Source organism: Sminthopsis crassicaudata, chromosome 3 (genome assembly GCF_048593235.1).
Source record: "Sminthopsis crassicaudata isolate SCR6 chromosome 3, ASM4859323v1, whole genome shotgun sequence".
NCBI lineage: Eukaryota > Metazoa > Chordata > Mammalia > Dasyuromorphia > Dasyuridae > Sminthopsis > Sminthopsis crassicaudata.
The window spans coordinates 191,664,587-191,688,377 of NC_133619.1; the positions used below are offsets into that span (position 1 = coordinate 191,664,587).

The 23,791-nt window shown below is 33.3% G+C and overlaps 1 protein-coding gene across 1 annotated transcript in view; it reads right to left on the bottom strand.

The window, feature by feature from the left end:
- Positions 1 to 23,791, bottom strand: part of GBE1 (1,4-alpha-glucan branching enzyme 1) — a 258,453-nt gene that overhangs the window by 169,044 nt on the left and 65,618 nt on the right. Inside the window, exon 3 of the mRNA XM_074299786.1 lies at positions 16,035 to 16,150. Coding sequence (XP_074155887.1) covers positions 16,035 to 16,150 — 116 coding nt within the window. The remainder of the gene's footprint in view (positions 1 to 16,034; positions 16,151 to 23,791) is intronic.

Consider the following 23,791-nt stretch of genomic DNA (forward strand, 5'->3'; position numbering starts at 1 on the left):
TTATAACCCACCAGAAGGGCAGTGTCCAGTGCAAGCAGCTCCACTATCTTTAGATAATCGCCAGGTAATGTGGAGAGATTCAGAAAATGGAAGGGACCAGATTGGTTAACTGCTTGGGGGAGAGGATTGCTTGTATTTTTACAGATGGAGAAGGAATCAGACAGGTGCCAAAGAGCTATATTGCCTTGTCCACTGGAGAGATGGAGAGGGTCACTGAAATGAAGAAGACCGGAGAGGCAGAGCCAAGATGGCAGAGAAGGCACACACGACACTCTGAGACTCTCTCACAACCAATTATTAAATTCAGTCTCAAAAATAACGCTTGACTGATAAAATTCACGAAGATTGGAAATGCAAAAACTTACCAGCTGAAGATAATCTGGAAGACTGCAAGAAAAGGTTTGTCCTGAGTGGCAGGAACAGACCAGCACAAACAGGGATAGAACTAGAGGCCAGCATATTGAGCACACCAGGAGGGGGTGGCCTCTGTAGGGGGTAGACTCTGTAGAGTCTATCTTTGGCTTTAATGTCTCTGCTAGTCTACTGCTTTGCAACCAAGGCAGAATAGTCAGCTTATGGCAGAATGTCTCTGTAAATTTTCTAACTACAGAGGCCAGAACTTAACGAAATTTGGCCATACCCCCCAAACCAGAAGTGACTCAGCACAGACCACAGAACAGCTGTGCACCAGCATTCTGCAGCAGGGTTGGGGAAGTCACAAATCTGGAAAGTGAGGGGGGCTTGGACTGGGGCAATAGAACTTCTGCAACATGACTGTGCTTCCCTAGGCAGAGACACTTCCAGTGAGTGCAGGGCTATTCACTGGACAACTAACTGCTAATACCCATCATCCTACAGCTTTGGCTTGGAGTAGGGACACTTTCACTGCTCAGCCTCTAGCTCCAAGGCACTTGCTAATGCACACAGTGGGGTTCTTCACTGGGCACTTACACAGCTCAGCAGTGATACCCAGAGTCACTTCGGGTAGGGGAACTTTTTCCTAGAGTACTTCCGTACCTTGCCACACTTTGCAGCCCATATGAAGGACAGCTACTGTCCATACACCTATTGATACTCTGCAGAGGAAGCTGGTAACCTCCTTGCCCTGAAGACAGACCCTGAAGGCAGACCCTACAGGCTTAAAAAAAAAAAAAAAAAAATCAAAAGGACAATCAATAGCTTCTATACAGAAAGAGAGCAAGTTTTCAACCCCGAGGAGACTAACAGCAAACAGCCTCCAGACAATACCCCAAAGGGAGATGTAACTAGGCCCTCATTACACAACACTCTCCTAGAAAAAACTACTAAAAATCTTAAAAGACAGCTGGAAGAAAAATGGGGAAAGGAATGAGAAGCTATGCAAGAGAGTAACAACTTCCTAAAATTTGAATTGGAAAAGGTAAAGAACTCAGAGGAAATGCAGGGAAACAGAATTTCTGAATAGGAAAAGGTAAAAAAATCCCAAGAAAGTAAGTACGATTTGTGAATTGGAAAAGATAAAGAACTCCCAAGAAAGTAGAATTTATGAACTGGAAAAAGAAAATAACCCACAAAAAAAGAGAAAAAATTAGTGAAATGGGGAAAAAAATTCCATAGAGCAAAACAACTCAATTAAAACTTCAACTGGCCATATACAAAAAAGAAGTAAAGAAAGCTAATGAAGAAAATAACTCGTTAAAAATCAGAACTGAACTAATAAAAATGAATGATTCATTGAGATACCAAGAATCAGTCAAGCAAAACCAAAAAAAATGAAAAATTAGGAAAAAAAGGTTAAATATCTACTTGGAAAAACAACAGACCTTGAAAATAGATCTAGGAGGGGCAGCTAGGTGGCACAGTGGATAGAGCACCAGAGACCCGAGTTCAAATCTGGTCTCAGACACTTAACACTTCCTAGCTGTGTGACCCTGGGCAAGTTACTTAACCTGAGCCTCAGGGGAAAAAAAAAAAAAAAAGAAAGAAAAAAGAAAATAGATCTAGGAGAGATAATCTGAAGAATATTGGACTTCCCAAAAATTATGATGAGAAAAAGATACTATTTTACAGGAAATCATCAAAGAGAACTGCCCAGATTTAATAGAATCAGAAGGTAAAATAGGCATTGAAAGACTTCATCAAATACCTTCTGAAAAAGACCCTGAAACAAAAACTCAAAGGAATATTGTGGCCAAATTTCAGAACTATCAGACTAAGAAAAAAATATTATAAGCAGCCAGAAACAAACAAACAAACAAACAAAAAAAAAAAACAACAATTCAAATACTAAGGTGCCACAATAAGGATCACTCAAAATCTGGCTGCCTCCACATTAAAGAATTGAAGGGACTGGAATCTGATATTCCGAAAGGCAAAAGAACTTGAAATGCAGCCAAGAATATCCCAAGAAGAGACAAAAGAAAGAGAGGGGGAAGAATATTGTGAGAATCTTACTCTCATCAGAGTTGGCTCAAAGAGAAAATAATTAACATATTTGGTGTACAGAGAAACTTCTCTCACTTCATTAAAAAGTGGAAGAGGAAAAGGAAAAAGGAAAAGAGTAATAAGGGAAGGGTACAAAAAGGGGAAAGGATTCAAAGGGGGTGGGAGGGATCCTGAAGAGAGAAAGCTTTGTGAAGCAAGTGGTGGCCATAAGTTTAACACTCAGAAAATGGATAAGGAGGGAAAAGAAAAAGAAAAGCATAATCTGGGAATAATAAGATGGCAGGAAATACAGAATTAGTCATTTTAACGTAAATGTGAATACGGTGAACTCTCCATAAAGCAGAGGCAAATAGCAGACTGGATCAAAAGTCAGAATCCTACAATACGCTGTTTACAGGAAACACATTTAAAGAAGGGAGATACCTACAGAGTAAAGGTAAAAGGCTAGAGCAGAATCAATTATGCTTCAGGTGAAGTTAAAAAAAGCAAGGGTAGCCATCCTTATATCAGATAGAGCAAAAGCAAAAATTGATCTAATTAAAAGAGATAAGGAAGGAAACTACATCTAGCTAAAGGGTAGCATAGACAATGAAGTAATATCAATACTAAACATATATACATCAAATGGTATAGCATCTAACTTCCTAAAGGAGAACTTAAGAAACTTGAAAGAAAAAATAAACAACAAAACTATAATAGTGGGAGATCTCAACCTTGCACTCTCCGAATTAGACAAACCACAAAACAAATAAGAAATAAATTAAGGAAGTAAATAGAATATTAGAAAATTAGAAATGATAGATCTTTGGAGAAAACTGAATGGTGACAGAAAGGAGTATACTTTCTTCTCAGCAGTTCATGGAACTATACAAAAATTGATCATGTATTAGGAACTAAATTAAATGCAGTAAGGCAGAAATAGTAAATGCTTTCTTTTCAGATCATGATGAAATAAAAACTACATTCAACAAAAAGTTAGGGGCAAATAGACCAAAAAGTAATTGGAAACTAAATAATCTCATCTTAAAGAATGATTGGGTGAAAAGGCAAATTATAGACATAAATAATAATTTCACTCAAGAAAATGACAACGATGAGACATCATACCAAAATTTGTGGGATGCAGCCAAAGTGGTAATAAGGGGAAATTGTATATCTTTAGAGGCTTACTTGAATAAAATAGAGAAAGAGAAGATCAGTGAATTGGGCTTGCAACTTAAAAAGCTAGAAAAAGACCAAATGAAAAACCTATGCGAAAGAGATCTTAAAGAAGGGAAAGGGACCTGTATGTACAAGAATGTTTGTGGCAGCCCTCTTTGTAGTGGCTAGAAACTGGAAACTGGGTGGATGCCCATCAACTGGAGAATGGCTGAATAAATTGTGGTATATGTGGTATAATTATGGAATATTATTATTCTGTAAGAAATGACCAGCAGGATAATTTCAGAAAGGCCTAGAGGGACTTACATGAACTGATGCTGAGTGAAATGAGCAGGACCAGGAAATCATTATATACTTCAACAACAATACTCTATGATGATCAATTCTGATGGACATGGGCCTCTTTAACAATGAGATGATCTAAATCAGTTCCAATAGAGTAGTAATGAATTGAACCAGCTATACCCAGAGAAAGAACTCTGGGAGATGACGATGAACCACTACATAGAATTCCCAATCCCTCTACTTTTGTCTGCCTGCATTTTTGATTTCCTTCACAGGCTAATTGTACACGATCTCAAAGTCCGATTCTTTTTGTATAGTAAAATAACTGTATGGACATGTATACATATATTGTATTTAACTTATTCTTCAACATATTTAACATGTTTTGGTCAACCTGCCATCTGGGAGAAGGGTTGAGGGAAAAGAGGGGAAAAGTTGGAACAAAGGGTTTTGCAGTTGTCCATGCTGAAAAATTACCCATGGATTGCCTGTCATCTAGGGGAGTGGATAGAGGGAGGGAGGGGAAAATTCAGAAAAGAAGTGAGTAAAAGGGATAATGTAAAAAAAATTACCCATGCATATGTACTGTCAAAAAAATTATAATTATAAAATTAATTTAAAAAATAAATGAAAAATTACCCATGCATATAGCTTATAAATGAAAAGCTATTAAAAAAAAGGAAGGAAGGAAGGAAGGAAGGAAGGAAGGAAGGAAGGAAGGAAGGAAGGAAGGAAGGAAGGAAGGAAGGAAGGAAGGAAGGAAGGAAGGAAGGAAGGAAGGAAGGAAGGAAGGAAGGAAGGAAGGAAGGAAGGAAGGAAGGAAGGAAGGAAGGAGACAAAGAAACATAGGGTGGTTTCATCGCTGACTATACCCTCCACTGAAAGAGCATGGCAGTTACAGCAATTGACTCATAGACATCAAAAACTATTAATGAGACTGATGCAGGACTTCAAAACCCTCCGGAATTATTAGAATCCCTGAGACATAAGATTGTTGTAGGACTTGAAAACACTCAGGTTTCAAAATCTGCAGGAATCATTGGATTCCCTAGCACATAAGAAGACTGTTGCAGGATTTCAAAAACTTGCAGGGATCACTGGATTCCCAGACACGTGAAGTAATGGACAATAGATTGGTTTTGGACTATTTCTTGGCTGCTGAAGGAGGTGTTATGTGTGATTCTTATCTATATTCCCTCCTCAGCTTTATATTGTTTATTATATCACTACTTGCATGTACAATTCATGTTTGTTACAACACATTGAGCCTGCATTGGCTATGGCTATTGGCTATTCACTACTAGTCAGTGCTATATTGCTATGTTTTGGTGTAATACCTCCTATGCTGATGGATATTTGTATACTTTTTTACAGTATACATAACAGTGTACATAACTCTTCAGCCCAGAAACCCGCTAACAATATCTGGTTTGACTCCCCCTTTCATTTGGTGCTTTTCATCTCTCTTCCTGAGAAATCAGGGAGGGCGTGATCACCTCCTTTTTGAGGTTCTTACCTCCCTGAGAAGTCAGGGAAGGCTTGACCACTTATGTTCTAAAAAGAAAGTGGGAGATATAGAGGACAGAAACTCTGAAAAAGTGTATTTGAATCTAAGACAGCAGAGCACTGAAGACTAATTACTTACTCAATGTTAGATAATGGTTCTATATACATATATTAAAATGATATGGTGATGTGATGGCTCTCCTCATGATTGATGCTTGCTGAATGTGTTGTGGTGAGGTAATCAGAGGCAAAGATTAGAGGTCTTAGGGAGAGGGTCCTCTGAGGAAAGAAGACTTCAGGCTTCAGATTCCAGAGTCCAGGATTCATCTTTGATGAGTACTATGGCAGCATGCCTGCCTCCTTCACTTCTCCTTCTAAAGACCAAGTACTTCAAGTGATCCTGACTGACTGATCCTGAGGCTCTCCAGAGAGCTAGCCCGGACATTATAAGAACCATGGATTTAAATGTTTCAAAGGAAAAAAGAGGAGGAAGTGATTATTGGAATGGAGAGAGAATGGCAATCTTGGGACAAAGTGACAACCAATTCCATCTTATAGCAAAACATTTTTTTTTACTAGTTAAAAATAGCAAAATAGGTAAGTGGAAAATACCAAATAAGTAGCATCCATAAAACAGAGCATTCTCAAGAATGTTTTCCTAAACATCTATTGATCATCATCAATAAGAATGAAACCTGGAAAGATGTTACAAAGAAATTTGATTTAGACCATCACTTAACAATAGATAGTACAATAACCTCCAAAAAGATAATGATTTAAATATAACAGAACACATAATTTTTCATTAAAAACATGTGAAAAGAATCTAAAGAAGCACATTTTATAATTTTGACTAGATGGAAAATCATTAAAATACAATGTGAATTTAAAAAGATGAATCAGATGATTTCCAAAAAGCTTTTGCAAGAAGAACAAAAGGACATCTAGAATAAAAAGAAAATGGTAGACTAGATAACAATTGTCATTTCAAATAGCTGATAAAAGTCTGATATCAAAGTTCTAAGGGAAAATTACAAGAAGGAGCATATAGAAAATAAGACTAAGCCATGGTCAAGGAATATAGCTGAATTTTCAAAAAAACAAACAAAAAAAAAAAAACTGTACACTATCAATTACCAAAGGAAATAAAATGTTTAAGAAAAAGACAAATCAAAACCACTCTAAAGTTTTAAAACATATCCACCTCATTAGAAAATATGAAATAATGTTAATAGTCAAGTGCTAGAAGGGCAGGCACAGTAATACTGCATACTGGAAATATGTTAGAAAAATCATGAAAGGGGCAACTAGGTGGGCAGTGGATAAAGCACCAGCCCTGAAGTCAGGAGGACCTGAGTTCAAATCTGATCTCAGACACAACACTTCCTAGCTGTATGACCCTGAGCAACTCACTTAACCCCAATTACCTCAGGGGGGGAAAAAAAATGAAAAATCATGAGATCATTAAAAATTTATTATTTAATCTCAATTATGGCCTCACTTCTCCTTCCTAATCAATTCATTATCCCATCCTCCTTAGTGACAATTCCAAATCTTTCCTTTCCTCCAAGATACCTTTTTGTAGTATTCTCTCAGCTGATGACCTCATTTCATGTTTTATTGATCATTCACCATGATCTGCCCTTTCTCATTATCTTATAGTACAACCATCTTCTGCCACTATCTACTCCTTTACTAAAATCTAAATTGAAGTCATTCTCCTTGCCAAGGCAAACCCCATTAAAACTGAACCTTCTACAGTTGGAAGACATTATCATCCCACAGTCATTTTATATCTTATCTATCCCTATTTAAAAAAAAAAAAAAAAAAAAAAAAAGTCCTCCAGATCCCTACCAGTTAGTTGTCCTTGTATAATTTCTCTTTTCCTTTAATGCTACTTACTGTTCTTCACACAGGATACTATGGTACCTATTTCTATGCCTTTGCACTGGATGTCCCTATGTCTAAAATGCTCTTTCAACCTCTTAAAATTGCAAATTTCAAATCTCACTTTCTCCAAGTTTTCTTACATCCTTCAGTTCCCAAAGGCTGCCAATTAGAACACATAATTACTGAATCATCAAAACTATTGCGTACAGCTGTATAAGATGCATAAGATTTGTAGAAAGTAGAAGCAGCAATATTTGGCAAATGACTAGACAAATTGAATAAGACTGAGATACAGTGATGTCAGGGTCATGCCTTTAAAGGAAAGAAAGAAATGTGAAGAATGAAGGATTTTGGGCATAATAAGTTTGAGATATTACCTGGACACAATGACTGAAACATCAAATAAAAAATTGATAATGTGGGACTCAAGTAAAAGAGTGGACCTGTACAAATGAATCAGTGAATCTATCATGAGAATAGACAAAGTTAGATAAGAGAATAAAAAGTAATGCCAACTATGTGCTGGTACAGTGCTTTATAAATATTTGTAAACATTTATCGCATTGAACGCAACTTACAGAAAGTTGATGTAGAGGGAAAAGAAGACCTAGGAGAAGATCTAGAAAGAATTAACACAATTTTAAGGGTGGACATGGCACTTTGCAAACTATAAAAATGGAGAAAAATAGCACTCAATGGAAAAGCTACTGAAAGATAGGTACCAATACCTATTGCTGATAGAGTTGTGAATTGCTCAATGACTATATATCAATCTGGAAGCATAAGGTAAAAGGGCCTGAACTCTCCCAAAGAAATTTCAAAAATGGGCATATAACTGAAAGAGAAAGGAAACCATTTATCACTAAGAAACAGAGTGGTGGATCAGTGGAATAGGTTAGATACATATGGCATAATAATCAATGATTAATAATAATAATAATAATAATCAGCATAGACTGATATCTCATACCTCCTACCAAAATACGCTCAAAATGGGTACATGATTTGAGTATAAAGGGTGATACCATAAGCAAATTAAAAGAGCAAGGGATAATTTACCTATCAGATCTTTGGAGAAGGGAGGAATTTGTGACCAAAGAAGAACTAGAGAAATCATGAAATGCAAAATGGACAACTTTGATTACATTAAAAAAAATATATATATATATTAAAAGGGAGGTACAAAGAAGCTGGGGGGAAAATTATGGCCAATACTTTTGATAAAGATTTCATTTCTAAAATAAAGAACTGTGTCAGATTTGTAAGAATATGTCATTCTCCAATTGATAAACAGTCAAAGGAGATAAACAATTTTCAGATGATGAAATTAAAGTCATCTATAGCCATATAAAAAAATGCTCTAAACTATAAATGATTTAGAGAAATGCAAATTAAAACAACTGTAAGGAACTATTTCATACAACCCAGATGGGCTAAGATGACAGGAAAAGATAACAATACAAATTGTAGAGGTTGTGGGAAAACTGGAACCCTTATACATTGTTGGAAGTATTGGGAAATGATCCAAGCATTCAGGAGTGCAAATGGAACTTTGCTCCAAGGGTTATAAAACTATGCATATCCAATGATCCAGCAGTGCCACTACTGGATCTGTAGTCGAAGGAAATCATAAAGGAGGGAAAAGGACCTATATATGCAAACATGTTTGTAGCAGATTTATTTCATGGTAGCAAAGAATTGGAAAATGAGTAGATCATTTGGGGCTGTACAACTTGTGGTATATGAAGGTAATGCAATATTATTGTTCTATAAAAAACCATGAACAAGCTGATTTTAGAAAGATCTGGAAATAGTTTCATAAAAAAGATGCTGGGCTAAACAAGTAGAACCAGGAATACATTGTATAAGGAAACAGCAAGAATATGATGATGAACTATGAAAGACTTGGTTCTTCTTAGTGATTCAGTGATCCAAAGCAATCCTGATAAATATAAGATAATATACATGTATAATAAGAAAAAAGAAAACAATAAAGAAAACAATGGAGACAATATTTCAATACTTAGCAAAACAAGCAAAGCTATATTCTACATTAAAGAAGGGAAAATGAAGTGAGCGATGATAAGCTAAAAAATGGCTAAACAAGCTATGCTATATGAATGTAATGGAATATTACTTTGCAACAAAAAAAAATATATTGAAGAGAAATTCAGAGAAAGATAGTAAGATTTGAATGAAATGAAAAATGAACATAACCAAACAAGCAATAAATATAATAATTACAATGATGTACATAAAAAGATTATTAAAAGGTAACTGAATTCTGAGTAACTGAAAAAAATGGATTGATTCCATAATTCTTACATAAGAGAATTTTACTTGTGAGGACATAGGGTTTCTCTATTGATTCTTTCTTTCTACAACTGGATTTACAATGCTGCATTCCCTCAATGTTGGATAAGTCCTAGTCTGGCATCCATTTATATTTAGAGACAAGCTCATGGATCAAGCAGAGACATCAGGTAAAATAATTCCTTAATGATTTCAAATATAAAATAGTGAAACACTACATGGAACCAGAAAAGAAAATACAGACCAAAGAGAAAGATGTCTTACAGTTTCTTCTTAATGAAGGGGAAAAAAAAACAGTAATTTTTTTTTTAACCAAATATATACAAACAAACAAAAACTGTCATTTCAACATTTGCCTCATATTAAGGTTCTCATGACAAGTATTTCTCAAAAGGTGGGGTCATGTCCAGTAGTTCTGAACAATGCACTCACATGGCTCCAGAGCAGAGAGTGAGGCTAGTGACTTTACACAGCCCTGCCTCATTTATGACTTGCAAGTTATGACATCTCCTTCCTAATGTCCTGATCCTCTTTAAGAACAAAGGTCAATGGGGGTAGCTAGGTGGCACAGAGGATAAAATATCAGTCCTGAAGTCAGGAGGACTTGAGTTCAAATGTGGTCTCAGACACTTAATACTTCCTAGCTGCGAAACCCTGGGCAAGTCACTTAACCCCAACTGTATCAGCAAAAAAAATAAAAAATAAAAAAATAAAATAAAATAAAAGAACAAAAGTCAAATAACAATTTGCTGAGAACTGACATGAAAATAACAATAGATAGTTTGGGAGCCTATATCTGTTGAAGGAGTTGAGGAGGTAGAAAAATTCTACCAAAACCTTTTTAAGTTCCTCTAAGTTAAATCAATATATTCTTCTGGGATAAGCAGTTTGATGTAGTAATAGAGTTGGATGAATAGATTCAAGCCTGTCTCAGACACAGACCAGCTGCATTATTTAAAGCAAGTCATATAACATCTCTATATAGACCAAATAACCTTCTAAGACTCTTTAAGATATATAGAATCTGTTGATCTATACTGATAGAAGTTTTGCACTAAGAACTCCTTACATGCAAATTTTTAAAGATTAAGTGACTTCTATTCAAATGTAACTTCTAGAAGGATTACAAAAAATATATTGTAAAATATTCAAGAGCTGAGAGATGTTGCTCTTCTCTACATACTCTCTAGTTTATCAAGGTTTTTTAAATGTGATACTCAGAATTGAATAGTGAGCTTTTTAATACTTCTGATCCTTGACTTTCATCCAATTATAATGGCACAAAATAAGCTAAACACAATTTTATATAATATTTTTAGGTTTGCTTTTTTTGTTTGCTTTTTCTTGAAAATAGCTTGCCTCTAATATCTGGAGATATCTCCAAGATATCTTCTTCACAGACCAAACATAACCATTTTATTTAATCATAATACATTCAAAAAACATTTGTATACCTAATCTTGATTGATTTATACCAATTAAGAAGTTATTACAATAGCTCAGAGGAACCCAAACCAGTCAAAAGTAACAAAAATTAGCAGAACACTTCCAAGTTACAATTAAGTCATTTAAAAACAAAAATTAGTTCTGAATCCCAGTTTCTTTTGCCAAATACCTGTAAGATTTGAAGTTAGGAATTCCAAAAATTCTATCAAATTTGGGGAAGGGTAACTGAATAAGCAGTGATGGATAACATAACATCTAAGAGCTAGATACCATTATTAGCCCCATTTTACAACTAAGAAAACCAAGACAAACCTCCAGAGGATGAATGACTTGCTCAGGGTCAGTCAGCAAAATCTTATGTCAGGTTTCAATTTAGGTCTTCCTGATTGCAGGCCTAAAATGCTAATCCTAATCCTAACTCTAACTCTAACTCTAAATGAATTTGAACCAAAAACAAAACAAAGCAAAGAAAGGAAAACTATCAACATTTGGCCACCAGGAATAAATCTCTCTATATTGTATATAAATACTTGGCAACAAACATACAAAGCATCAAATCATCTAAGTAAAAAAATATATTGACTCATAACAAATGAAGATTGTTGGAAATTAACAATTACTGGAATTCTTTTTTCTAAAATTTCTGTGTGTGTGTGTGTGTGTGTGTGTGTGTGTGTGTGTGTGTGTGTGTGTGTGTGTGTGTGTGTGTGTAAAAATATCATAAGGCAGAAAAAAGATTTAGTAGAATGGTGATGTGACAAAGATGTTATGTACCATCAGAATAAAGATGAAATAAAGATTATAAAGATTTGGACAAGCGAAGCTGGGCCTTTGAAGAAAGATTACTATATAGCAAAAACTAGAGATAATTTCATAATTATGGACAAAAGTTCCTAGAGAAATAAGCTATAGATGTTATTTGCTAGAAGACAGCATTTAATTGGTAGGGGCAAAAAGTCCTTCAAAACTAACAAAAAAAAAAAAAAAATCAATAAAATTTTAAAAATTTATTTTTTTAAATGATTAATTAATCATTCCGCCAAAGAAGAGGAAATTAGAGCATAATTAGGAGTTATTTTGCCCAATTTTATGTCAATAAGTTTGATAATCTAAGTGAAATGGAGGAATAGCAACAAAAATATGGATTGCCTAGACTAACAGAAGAAATAAATTACTTTATATAGTCTCATTTTAGAAAAAGAAATAGACAACCTATGAATGAACTCCCTAAGAAAAAATCTCCAAGACCAGATGTATTTACATGTGAATTCTACCAAATAGTAAAAGAATAATTAACCCCAATACTATGCAAACTGTTAGAAAAAATAGGGAAAGGACTACCAAATTCCTTTTATGACACAGAGATGGTACTGATACCTAAACCAGGTAGGATGAAAAAAAGAAAGAAAATTATATATCAATTTTCATAGTGAATATTGATGCAAAAATCTTAAATAAAATATTAGCAAAGAGATTACAGAAAGTCATCCCCAGGATAATACAACATGAACAAGCAGGATTTATACCAGGAATGCAGGGCTGGTTTAATATAAGGAAAACTATTAGCATAATTGACTATATCAATAACCAACTAACAAAAAACTATATGATTATCTCAATAGATAATGAAAAAGCATTTAATAAAATTCAACACCCATTCCTATTAAAAACACTAGAGAGTATAGGAATAAGTGAACTTTTCCTTAAAATTATCAGTAGCATCTATTTAAAACCATCACCACGCATCATATGTAATGGAGATAAACTAGAACCATTCCCAATAAGAAACAAGGTTTCCCCCTATCACCATTACTATTCAATTATTATATTAGAAATGTTAGTTTTGGCAATAAGAGAAGAAAAGAGATTAAAGGAATTAGAGTACCTAATGAAGAAACCAAATTATTATTCTTTGCAGATGATGGTATATTTACCTAGAGAATCATCTAAAAAACTACTAGAAACAATCCACAACTTTAATAAAGTTGCAGGATACAAAATAAATCTACAGAAATCATCAGCACTTTTACATATTACCAATAAAATCCAGCAGCAAGAGATTCTAAGAGAAATTCCATTTAAAATACTGTAGACAATATAGAATATTTGGGAGTTTACCTGCCAAGGCAAAGATAGGAAGTATATGAACACAATTAAAAAACACTTTACACACAAATAAAGGCAGATCTAAACAACTGGAAAAATATCATGCTCTTGTGAATATAATAAAAATGATAATACTACCTAAATTAAGCTACTTATTTAGTGCCATGCCAATCAAACTCCCAAAAAATTATAGTACAGATCTAGAAAAAATAATAAAGTTCATCTGGAAGAACAAAAGGTCAAGAATTCCAAGAGAATTCATGGAAAAAAAATGCAAACTAAAACTATATCATAAAGCAGCAGTCATCAAAACCATTTGGTACTGGCTAAGAAATAGCTATCAGTAGACTAGGTTAAGTTCACAGGACAAAATAGTCAATGACTATAGTAATCTAGTGTTTGACAAACCCAAAGACCCAAGCTTTTGGAGATAAAAACACTATTTGACAAAAACTATTGGGAAAATTAGAACTAGTAGGGCAGAAACTAGGCATTGACCCACACCTAGCACCATATACCAAGATAAGGTCAAAATAGGTTCATGATCTAGACATAAAAGTGATATCATAAGCAAATTAGAAGAACATAGGGTAGTTTACCTGTCATATCTGTGGAGGAAGGAATTTGTGACCAAAGAAAAACTGGAGATTATTAATGATCACAAAATTATATTAAATTAAAAAGTTTTTGTACAAACAAAACTAATGCAGACAATGATTAATTAATCAAAGTGGAGGTCAGGAGAAAGTCTGAACAAGAGTGACTCTGTTTTAAGTGTTGATAGAGAGAGTGAGAAAGATGTCACAATAGAAAAAGCCAAAAAACTTTGGACTGATTACATATGAGGAGTTCTTAAAATAAAAAATGAAGGATTATTTCTAAATTAAAATTCTTAATATCTAGAAGCATAGTACCATACTCAATAGAAATAGAAAAGCAAAAGATATGGGTTTATGATATAAAATAATGAGTTATCTATGGGACATTCATGTATACTCATGTATATACGTGAGACAAAAAGAAAAAAAAAAAGTGAAGAAAAAGAAGGACAATATATATTTGAGAAGCCTGGGAATAAAAATACATCTAACAACCTGATCTTCCTTCACTTATGGAAACTTTATACTACCTTTAATGCCAACATTTAGCACAGTTCTTAGCCAAGAATGAATATTTAATACTTTTCATAATTAATGATAAATGTTGGGGGAGATGTAGGAAAATTGAAACATTAATGCATTGTTAGTGGAGTTGTGAAATGATCCGACCATTCTGAAGAGCAATTTGGAACTATGCCCAAAAGGTTATAAAACTATAAAACTTTTGATCCAGCAGAATCATTACTGGGTCCATATCCCAAAGAAATCATAAAAGAGAGAAAAGTACCCACATATGCAAAAAGATTTGTAGAAGGAACTGGAAACTGAGTGGATGCTCATCAGTTGGGAATTGGCTAAAGAAGTTATGGTACATGAATGTAAAGACAAAAGAGTGTAAAGAATGTAAATGACCTAATACTAAGTGAGCAGAACCAGAAGAACATTGTACAAATTTACAGCAAGGTTACTTGACTCTTCTCAGCAATGTGGTGATTCAAGACGATACTGACATACTGGGGATAGAAATTACTATCTGCATCCAGAGAGACAACTATGGAAACTGAATATAAATTGACTCGTTTTGTTTGTTTGTTTTTTCATTCTCATGGGTTTTTCCCCCCCTTTTTGTTTGATTTTTCTTGTACAACATGCCAAAAATGGAAATATGTTAATATGTCTTAAAGAATTCTATGTGTTTAATCTGTATCAGACTGCTTGCTATCTTGAGGGAAGGAGGGAGGTGAGTGAGAGAGAAGAAAAATTTGGAACATAAAATCTTACAAAAATGAATGTTGGAAAGGATCTTTATGTGGCAAAATATTTGCAAAATATTGTAAAATTTGGCAAATTTGTGGCAAAATATTGAGGGAAATAATAAATAAATGCTTTTCATTCACTAACACTTATCTTTTACAAAGGGTGTTATATGTATGCTGCTCATATTATCTTTGCATTCCACAACAAAGTATGGAATTAAAATAAATGGCAATTTTTCCATGTTATTGGAAAGGACATACATACATACACAAAAAAATCAAATTTAGCAGCCTAAGAGAAAAATTCCTTTATAATTAAGATGAATAAATAATAAATAAATAATTATAATTATAGTCGATTGGGAACAGGTGAAGATTTCTTAAAAAGTTTATGAGGGCAGGCTCTAGGCCCTAATTGCAGGAAGTCACATGATCTCTAGAGCTAAAGTTCTATAGGGCAGGAAAGGTCAGCCTAAATGACAAGATCTCTGTTCTTAAAGGGCTGTAGGGCAGGAAGATAACCCACAGGAAGTAAACACTGACCACCAGTCAGTGAAGTCTTGGGTCTTTTGCTATTTAACCAAATTCACTATTTCTGGCTTGTAAGGCCAAGCAAAATGCTGGGAGATAGGAGCTGAGAGGCTCTAAGGTTTGCTCAAGTGTGCTTCAACGCCTCCTTGCAAAAACCGAATAAATGCTTCCTCTTTGAATCTGAAGATGTCTCTGAGTAGTCAGTTTGAGTAAGAGAGTCTAGCACCTGTTCCACACATTATTAAAATTAATAAACAAATTAATTCAACACATACTTTTCAATCTAGTAACACTGACCTCCTACCCATTCCATAAACAAGATAACTTCATCTTTCAGAATAAGGTATTCTCAATAGATGTCCCTCATATCTGAAAAACTTTCCCTCCTCCATTCCTCCTACTGACCTCTCTGGCTTCTGTTAAATCCCAAACAAAATCCTATTCTTACAGTAGATGTTTGAATAAATGTTTACTGAATTGAATATGTAATTATAGTTATAATTATGAAGACAATACCTTTAACTTTGATCCATGAGGCACAACTGAAGATTTATTATCCTTGGGTGGGATGTAGAGTTCCCATTTCCCATATTCAAGTTTTTTATATGGATAAGAAAATGGATTCCAACCATCTATAAGCAAAGAAAAAGAAAAAAATAACCATAGTTCATTAATATTAGCAGCCAATTAAATTGTTATAGAATATTTATGAGATTTTTATATTATGCAATACCACCTAAAACAAATTAATAAACTTCAAAAAGGAAAATACAGAGTAGGAAATATTTAGGAGTAGATCAAAAAATATTAATTAAGCATTTTCTATATGCCAAATGTTAGCATTAAGAACACAAAAAGAGGACAATATCTGTGCTCTAGGAAACTACAATCTAATAAAGCAAACAATAAGCAAATAAATATATACAAACAAGCAAATATAAATGGTAAATAAGAAATAGTTCTAAGCGAAAGCAAAAGAATTAAAAAGGAAATGAAAAAGATTTCTTACAGAAGATAGAATTTTACTTGGAAAATCTCAGCCAAGAGGCTGAGATAAAGGGAGATGTATACTTTAAGCATAGAGAACAATTATAGAGAATGCCTACAGCTGTTTCCTGCACCTTATAAAAAAATACTATAACTACCTCCCAGCATCTCTGGGAAAACAGAATTAAATAATTGTGAAATGGGAGGAAGAGAAAAGATGGCTGAGTAAAATCTGAATTTTCCCAAGCTCTTTCCCACACCTTTAAATAGACTTTTAGAAAAATTGTAGAGTCAGAGAATCCATAAAAAGATGGAAGTGAATACTATTCTATTAATCTAGACATTTTATATTTTTGCAAATATTCTTTTCACTTAAATTGTCAGTTTTACTGGCTTGTAATTGGGCAACAAAACTTCTAATAGCTATTTTAATTTCATCTTTATTAGTGGCACATTCATCTTTTCATTTTTGATACTGCTTATTTAATTTTCCTCTTTTTTTCCTTTCTAAAATTAACCAATAGTTTATTGATTTTTTTTTTTAAGATTTCCATTTGTTGTTTAATTGAGAGATATATGCTTACTACAAATTTTGGCATGTTGTCTTGTAAAATAATGACTTCTTTGATGTTTTTTTGGCCATCTTTAAGGTGAGATTCGATTACTTAGTTTCCAACTAACTTTTAATCTGCTTCCAAGGCCTTTGTTGAATGTAATTTTTATTGAATTATGGGTTGAAAAGAGTACAATCAACATTTCTCCTTTTATCCATTTGATTATGAGATGTTTATACCCTAAAAAATACATGATCATGTAAAGCTGCAAAGAATGCATACTCCTTTCTATTCAGTCAATTTTCTCTAAAGGTTTATGATATCTAACTTTTTAAAAGTCTATTTCTCTCTTTGACTTTTCTTATTTCATGGTAAGATTCTGAAAACAGCAATTTAAAGTCCCCCACTAGCATAGTTTTTTTTTTTTTTTTTTTTTTATATATATATTTTATAATATTATCCCTTGTATTCATTTTTCCAAATTGCCCCCCCTCTCTCTATTCCCTCCCCCCGACGACAGGCAATACCATACATTTTACATGTGTTACAATATAGTCTAAGTGCAATACATGTGTGTGAATATCATTTTCTTGTTGCACAATAAACATTAGAATCCGAAGGTACATGCAACCTGGGCAGACAGATATTAGTGCTAACAATTTACATTCGCTTCCCAGTGTTCCTTCTCTGGGTATAGTTATTTCTGTCCATCATTGATCAACTGGAAGTGAGTTGGATCTTCTTTATGTTGAAGATTTCCACTTCCATCAGAATACATCCTCATACAGTATTGTTGTTGAAGTATACAGTGATCTTCTGGTTCTGCTCATTTCACTCAGCATCAGTTGATTTAAGTCTCTCCAACCCTCTCTGTATTCCTCCTGCTGGTCATTTCTTACAGAGCAGTAATATTCCATAACCTTCATATACCACAATTTACCCAACCATTCTCCAACTGATGGACATCCATTCATCTTCCAGTTTCTAGCTACAACAAAAAGAGCTGCCACAAACATTTTGGCACATATATGTTTCTTTCCGCTCTTTCCACTAGCATAGTTTTACTAAATATTTATTATTTACTATCTATCTTGATACTTAACTCTTCTTTTTAAAAAAATGGATATGAAGTCACTTAGTACATAGATGGTGATGAGGCTTTTAGCAACATGTAGTTTCTTTAATTATCTTTTTTAATTGATCTATATTTGCTTTCTCTTTGTCTAAGATTATAACTGTTACCCCTGTCTTTGTTTTTACTTCACCTGAAATATATCATAGATTCTGCTCCAGGCCCTTATTTTAATACTGTATGTTTCTCTGTTTCATGTATGCTTCTTGTAAACAACATATTATTGGATTCTAGTTTCTAATCCAATCTGGTACCTGCTTCAATTTTAGGGATGAATTTATCCTATTCACATACACAGTTATGATAACTAGCTACGCATTTTCCTTCACACTATTTTATTTTGTTTAAACTTTCTCTTTTTATACAATCCACCTTTTAAAGTTTGTTTTCTTTCTAACCCTATTTTTCACCCTCCCTTTTTCACTCCCTCTTCTCTCTTAAACACTAGCTATTTCCCTGTTGGCTAAAACAAACTTATTGTTAATTAACATAAAACTTAAATATATAATAGAAAAAAAACATCGTCATATGAACAACAGAAGGTAAGAGGATTCAAAATATAATACAATAAATTTCCATTTTAAGAAAACCTATATTAATATTACATTGTGTTCAGAATAATTCATCTTTGCTTCCTTATAGCTTTCTTTTGTTCTTTGTACTTTTTACTTTATTTTTCCCCCTTTCCTTCTCCTCACTCCCTCAAGAATTAATCACAGATATATTAATATTTATGTATATGTATATATGTACATACAAAATAAATAGATATCAATAAACATATACACACATGCACATTCATATGTGTGTATATAAATTTTATATATAATCTCCTCTGTTTCTCTGAAAGTGGGAAGCATCTCTTCACATGTCCCAAGTCTTTTCAGATTTTTTCTAAATCTACCAATGCATCATTTCCTACAACATTCTAATATTCCAACCTTATACTATCTAGTTACTTTAATGTCTAAAATATCGTTGATAAAACAGAGGGTAGTTTCCTTATTTTTTCCTCTTTTCATTAAATTTATTATAGTTTTAACTTTGTCTAAGACCAATGACTTATTACATCAGCTATTTGTTTATTCTAATAGACTCTGCTTTTGATCAATGTTATTATGTTTGTGTAGATCTCTTACTGCCTATCTCTGACTCCTTTGCTTTATTTCTACCAGCTACCTTGCCTTATTATTACTTAAGCTACCCTCCCCCCATCTTTTCTTTTCCTCTTTATTCCATTCCTGTTAACCTACACATCCCATGCCCTCTGCTCTACACACCTTTCTCCATTCTCCTTTGTCCTTTTCCCTCCCCATCTTACTTATTTATAAATTTAGAAGACTTTTATACCCTTCTAGATATATAAGCATATGTGTGTTGTGTGTCCTCTTAACCTATTGCTAATGTGAATAGAGTTCCAACTATCAGCCCATCTCCCCTATCTAATTATTGTGTCAGTTTTTGCTCTCATACCTCATTCATATAATACAATTACTACTTTTACCTTTTCCTACAGATTTTTTTTTTTCAAATCACATCATACTCAGCTCTACCCCAGTTTTTATTTTGAACTACCCAATTACTAATGATAATCTTGAACACAGGGTTTACATTTTCACATACAAAATATAAACAGTTTGTCTGATTTGAACACCTTGAAATTAATTTAGATTTATGTTTTATTTCTCTTGAATCTTAGAAGTCAAACTTTCTATTAATCTGAGGTCTTTTGCCACAAAATTCTGAAAGGCTGGCAATTTAGGTTAGGGTTAGGGTTCTTTTTTTTTTTCCATTAAGGATTATGCTTAACTTTGCTGGATATATTTTTGCTCTTTGATATATATTATTTTCAAGACTTGTAGTGCTTTAATTATCCCATTAGGTCTCGTGTGATTCTGATTGTAGCTCCATCATGTGAATTGTTATTTTCTTTTTGCTCACATTTTCTCCTTAATCTGGAGATTTGGGAATTTGGATATGATGCTCTTATTAGTTTTCCTCAAAGATCTCCTTCAAAAGGTGATTGATGAATTTTTTTTCTATTTCTACTTTTCCTTCTAACATTTCAGGACAATTTACTTTAATTATTTATTATATTATTGTTTAAAGATTCTTTTTTTTTTTTTTAATAGCCTGCAGGTATATTTGTTCTCCAGATGTTATTCTTATGAGATGTCTCCATTCTCTTCTATTTTTTATTTATATTTTATTTTGTTATTTCTTAGTCTTATGACTTTGCTGGCTTCCCCTTTCCCAATTTTAGTTTTCAAGGAGTCATTTTCTTCCTTAAGATTCTGGATCTTGGAGCAACTAGATGGCATAGTAGATAAAGCACTGGCCCTGAAGTCAGGAGGACCAGAGTTCAAAATCAGACTCTTAACACTTACTAGTTGTATGACTATAATGGGCATCTCACTGAAGCACAATTGCCTCACCAAATTATATGTACATATAGATCTCCTTTTCTGGTTGGTTGACTTTCTTTTCAAAATCTTGTTTTTCTTGTATCATTCTTATTTTGTTGTTATTACTTCTCCCTTTAATTCTATGGATCCCTTTTGGGCAGGTGACTATTTGACATTACTCTATAGGATAGGACAGGCTTTTTTTTCTTCAGTATTCTCTTCTAAAGATAAACCTAGTTTCCTCTATTCTCAACAATTTTCTATGGTTGGGTTTTTCTTTTTTGCCTGCTCACTTTTTTTTTTTTATTTGTAGCAGAGTGCTGGCATAATCAATTTTAAACCTGAAACATGAGTAGGACTATTAATAATGTTTAATAATAATAAATTAATCAATAATAATAATAATAAATGCCTCTGGCCTCAGATCCTTCTCTTTAGTTCTGCACTCTGGCCTAGAACCTGAAACCAAGTACTCCACACTTGCGTTTCATCAGCCAGGAATATCCCTGCCCTATTGCTTCTGCACTCACTGAGCAGGTGTATGTGGTTCCTTCTTACCCAGGGCCCATCTGGGTGGCCCATCAGTAAAAGTTCCCTCAATTTTCCATATTATTCCAAATATCAGGGAGGTGAAAATTTCTATGGATGAGGACCAGGGCTATCTCCCAACCTACCAGGGCCCATCAGTTGCTGTTTCAGTAAAAATGGCCTAGAAATGTTTACACTTCACATAGGCCAAACCTCTGTCCTGATATCTTTCATTGACTGTTTTCAGATAGTCCCAGAAGAACCACAGTTTTATCCCAACTCATTTGTTTTTTCCACTCTACATTTGATGAGGACTATTCTCTTATTTTTGTTATCTGGCCTAGCCCATCACATTCCCAGAATACTGTGTAAATAGATTTAAAATCCAATTGTGTGTGTATATGCATGTATTTCTTTTTTAAGTCTAATTTAGATTTCAGGAAGGTTCTAATATTGTATGACATCCCCACTCCAGAATTCTCTCCTTTACTGTAAAATCTCTTCATTTAATAACTTTTCAGTTTTCAACAGAATGAACTTCTGAGTACTATCCTATATAAACAAACCAAAAAAAAAAAAAAAAAAAAAAAAAAAACAGTGAAAAGGAGAAAGGACTAAATATATGGTAGTATCTATCATGTGCTAGACACTATGCAAGGTGCTTTTAAAATATTATTTCATTTGAATGAGAAAATTAAAAAGCAAAAATATTCTAAAGCAAGTAATTGCTAAGAGAAGCAAAAAAGGATTATGTAGACATTAAGAAAAGTTAGACATTACAATTTACAAAACAATTTAAGCATTATGAATGACAACCAGTAAAATTGAATTCATTAAAAATTTAAAGGTATAAGTCAAAAATATTATCTTTACTAATACTGTATAGTATGTACATATGAAATTCTGAATCTTTATGTATACTTAAATGATTGTCCTTTGAAATAACTGCATTTTTTTATTTCTTTTTTAAATATTTTCCTCAGTTACATATAAAACAATTGTTAACATTCATTTTCAAAAAATTTCAGTTTCAAATTTTCCCTTTTCTTCCCTCATCTCCCTTGTTCCTCAGGGCAGATGTTCAATATTAGTCATGTGAAAAAAGACAAACCCAAGGAAATACACACACACACATACACACTATAGAAAGTAAAAAACAGCATGCCATTTAGACTCAATCAGTTCTTTCACTGGAAATGGATAGCATTTTTTATCATGAGTCCTTTGGAACTCTCTTGGAACACTATATTGAGAAAAACATCCACAGTTGATCTTCTTAAAATATTGTTGTTACAATGTACAATATTTTCCTAATTCTGCTTACCACACTTTGCATTAGTTCACAGAAGTCTTTCCATGCTTTTCTAAAACCTATTTACTCATCTTTTAACATAGCACTAAGAATTGCTTATTTTAAATCAATTATTTCATTGTCACTGTATCCTAAGTAGCATGAAAAATGAAAAAAAAAATTTTAAGAATATAAAAGCTACTATTTAAAGACAGCACACTTGGACAAAATATCCATTTGAATGTAATTATATATACCACAAGAATCTCAATACAACAGTCAAACACAGTCAAAAGAACTATTTAAAAAACAAAGGAAGGCTATTTAGTATTAACAATATTAACAAAATAAAATTAATTAATAATAAAAAATAATTAATAACAATTATCCAAACTATATGATACTGGATTAAAAAAAAAAAAAAGAGCAGTAGAAGAGAAGACATACAATTTACAATAAATAGCAAAAAAAAAAAAATGTGTTTGATAGAAAGGTTTAAAGGTTTGGGAGCAAAAATTCATTAATTGGTAAAATTATGAGGAAAACTGGAAAGCAGTATGGCAGAAATTGGGTACAGATCAAGGAAAAAGTCAAGATAGATAACATGTCCTAGATATAAAAAGATTTTACAAAAAAAAAAAAAAAAAAAACTTGAAAAAATGGAACACATTACCTAACAGACTTATGTATAAGTGAACAGTATATGAATGAATGAGATGGAGAACAGTTTGAAGAGAAAGATAGATAATTTTAATTCCATTAAATTTATAAGGCTTTGGACAAATAAACACATCCAAGATCAGGAAAGCTAATGACCCAAAAAAGGAGGAGGTTCTTAAGGAAGGACTAGTCATAATCCAAACAAATTACAAATTCAAAGAATGGATTGCGACAGAAAAGGATAAAGGAGAAAAATAAAAATAAGAATCTGTGGTCTGTTATGAGTGATGGAAAAGGAAAAAGGGGAATGGAACAGTAAAGTTCAATTCATTATAGATCACTAGTCTTGAAAGAACACATTATTCACCACCTTCTTTGAAAACAAAAGGTTAAAGAATAGAGAAAGAAAGGCTATGAGTGTGAAGGACTGAAACTCTTGAGTCAATGCAGTGGGGTCAGACAATTGAGCACTTGAGGCTAATTACTGATTGGACAATACTCTATAAGAATATGCTTGGAATTGCTGCTATTGGGCTTATATCCCCAAAAAATACTAAAGAGGGGAAAGGGACCTGTATGTGCCAAAATGTTTGTGGCAGCTCTTTTCGTAGTGGCTAGAAACTGGAAGATGAATGGATGTCCATCAATTGGAGAATGGTTGGGTAAATTATGGTATATGAAGGTTATGGAATATTATTGCTCTGTAAGAAAGGACC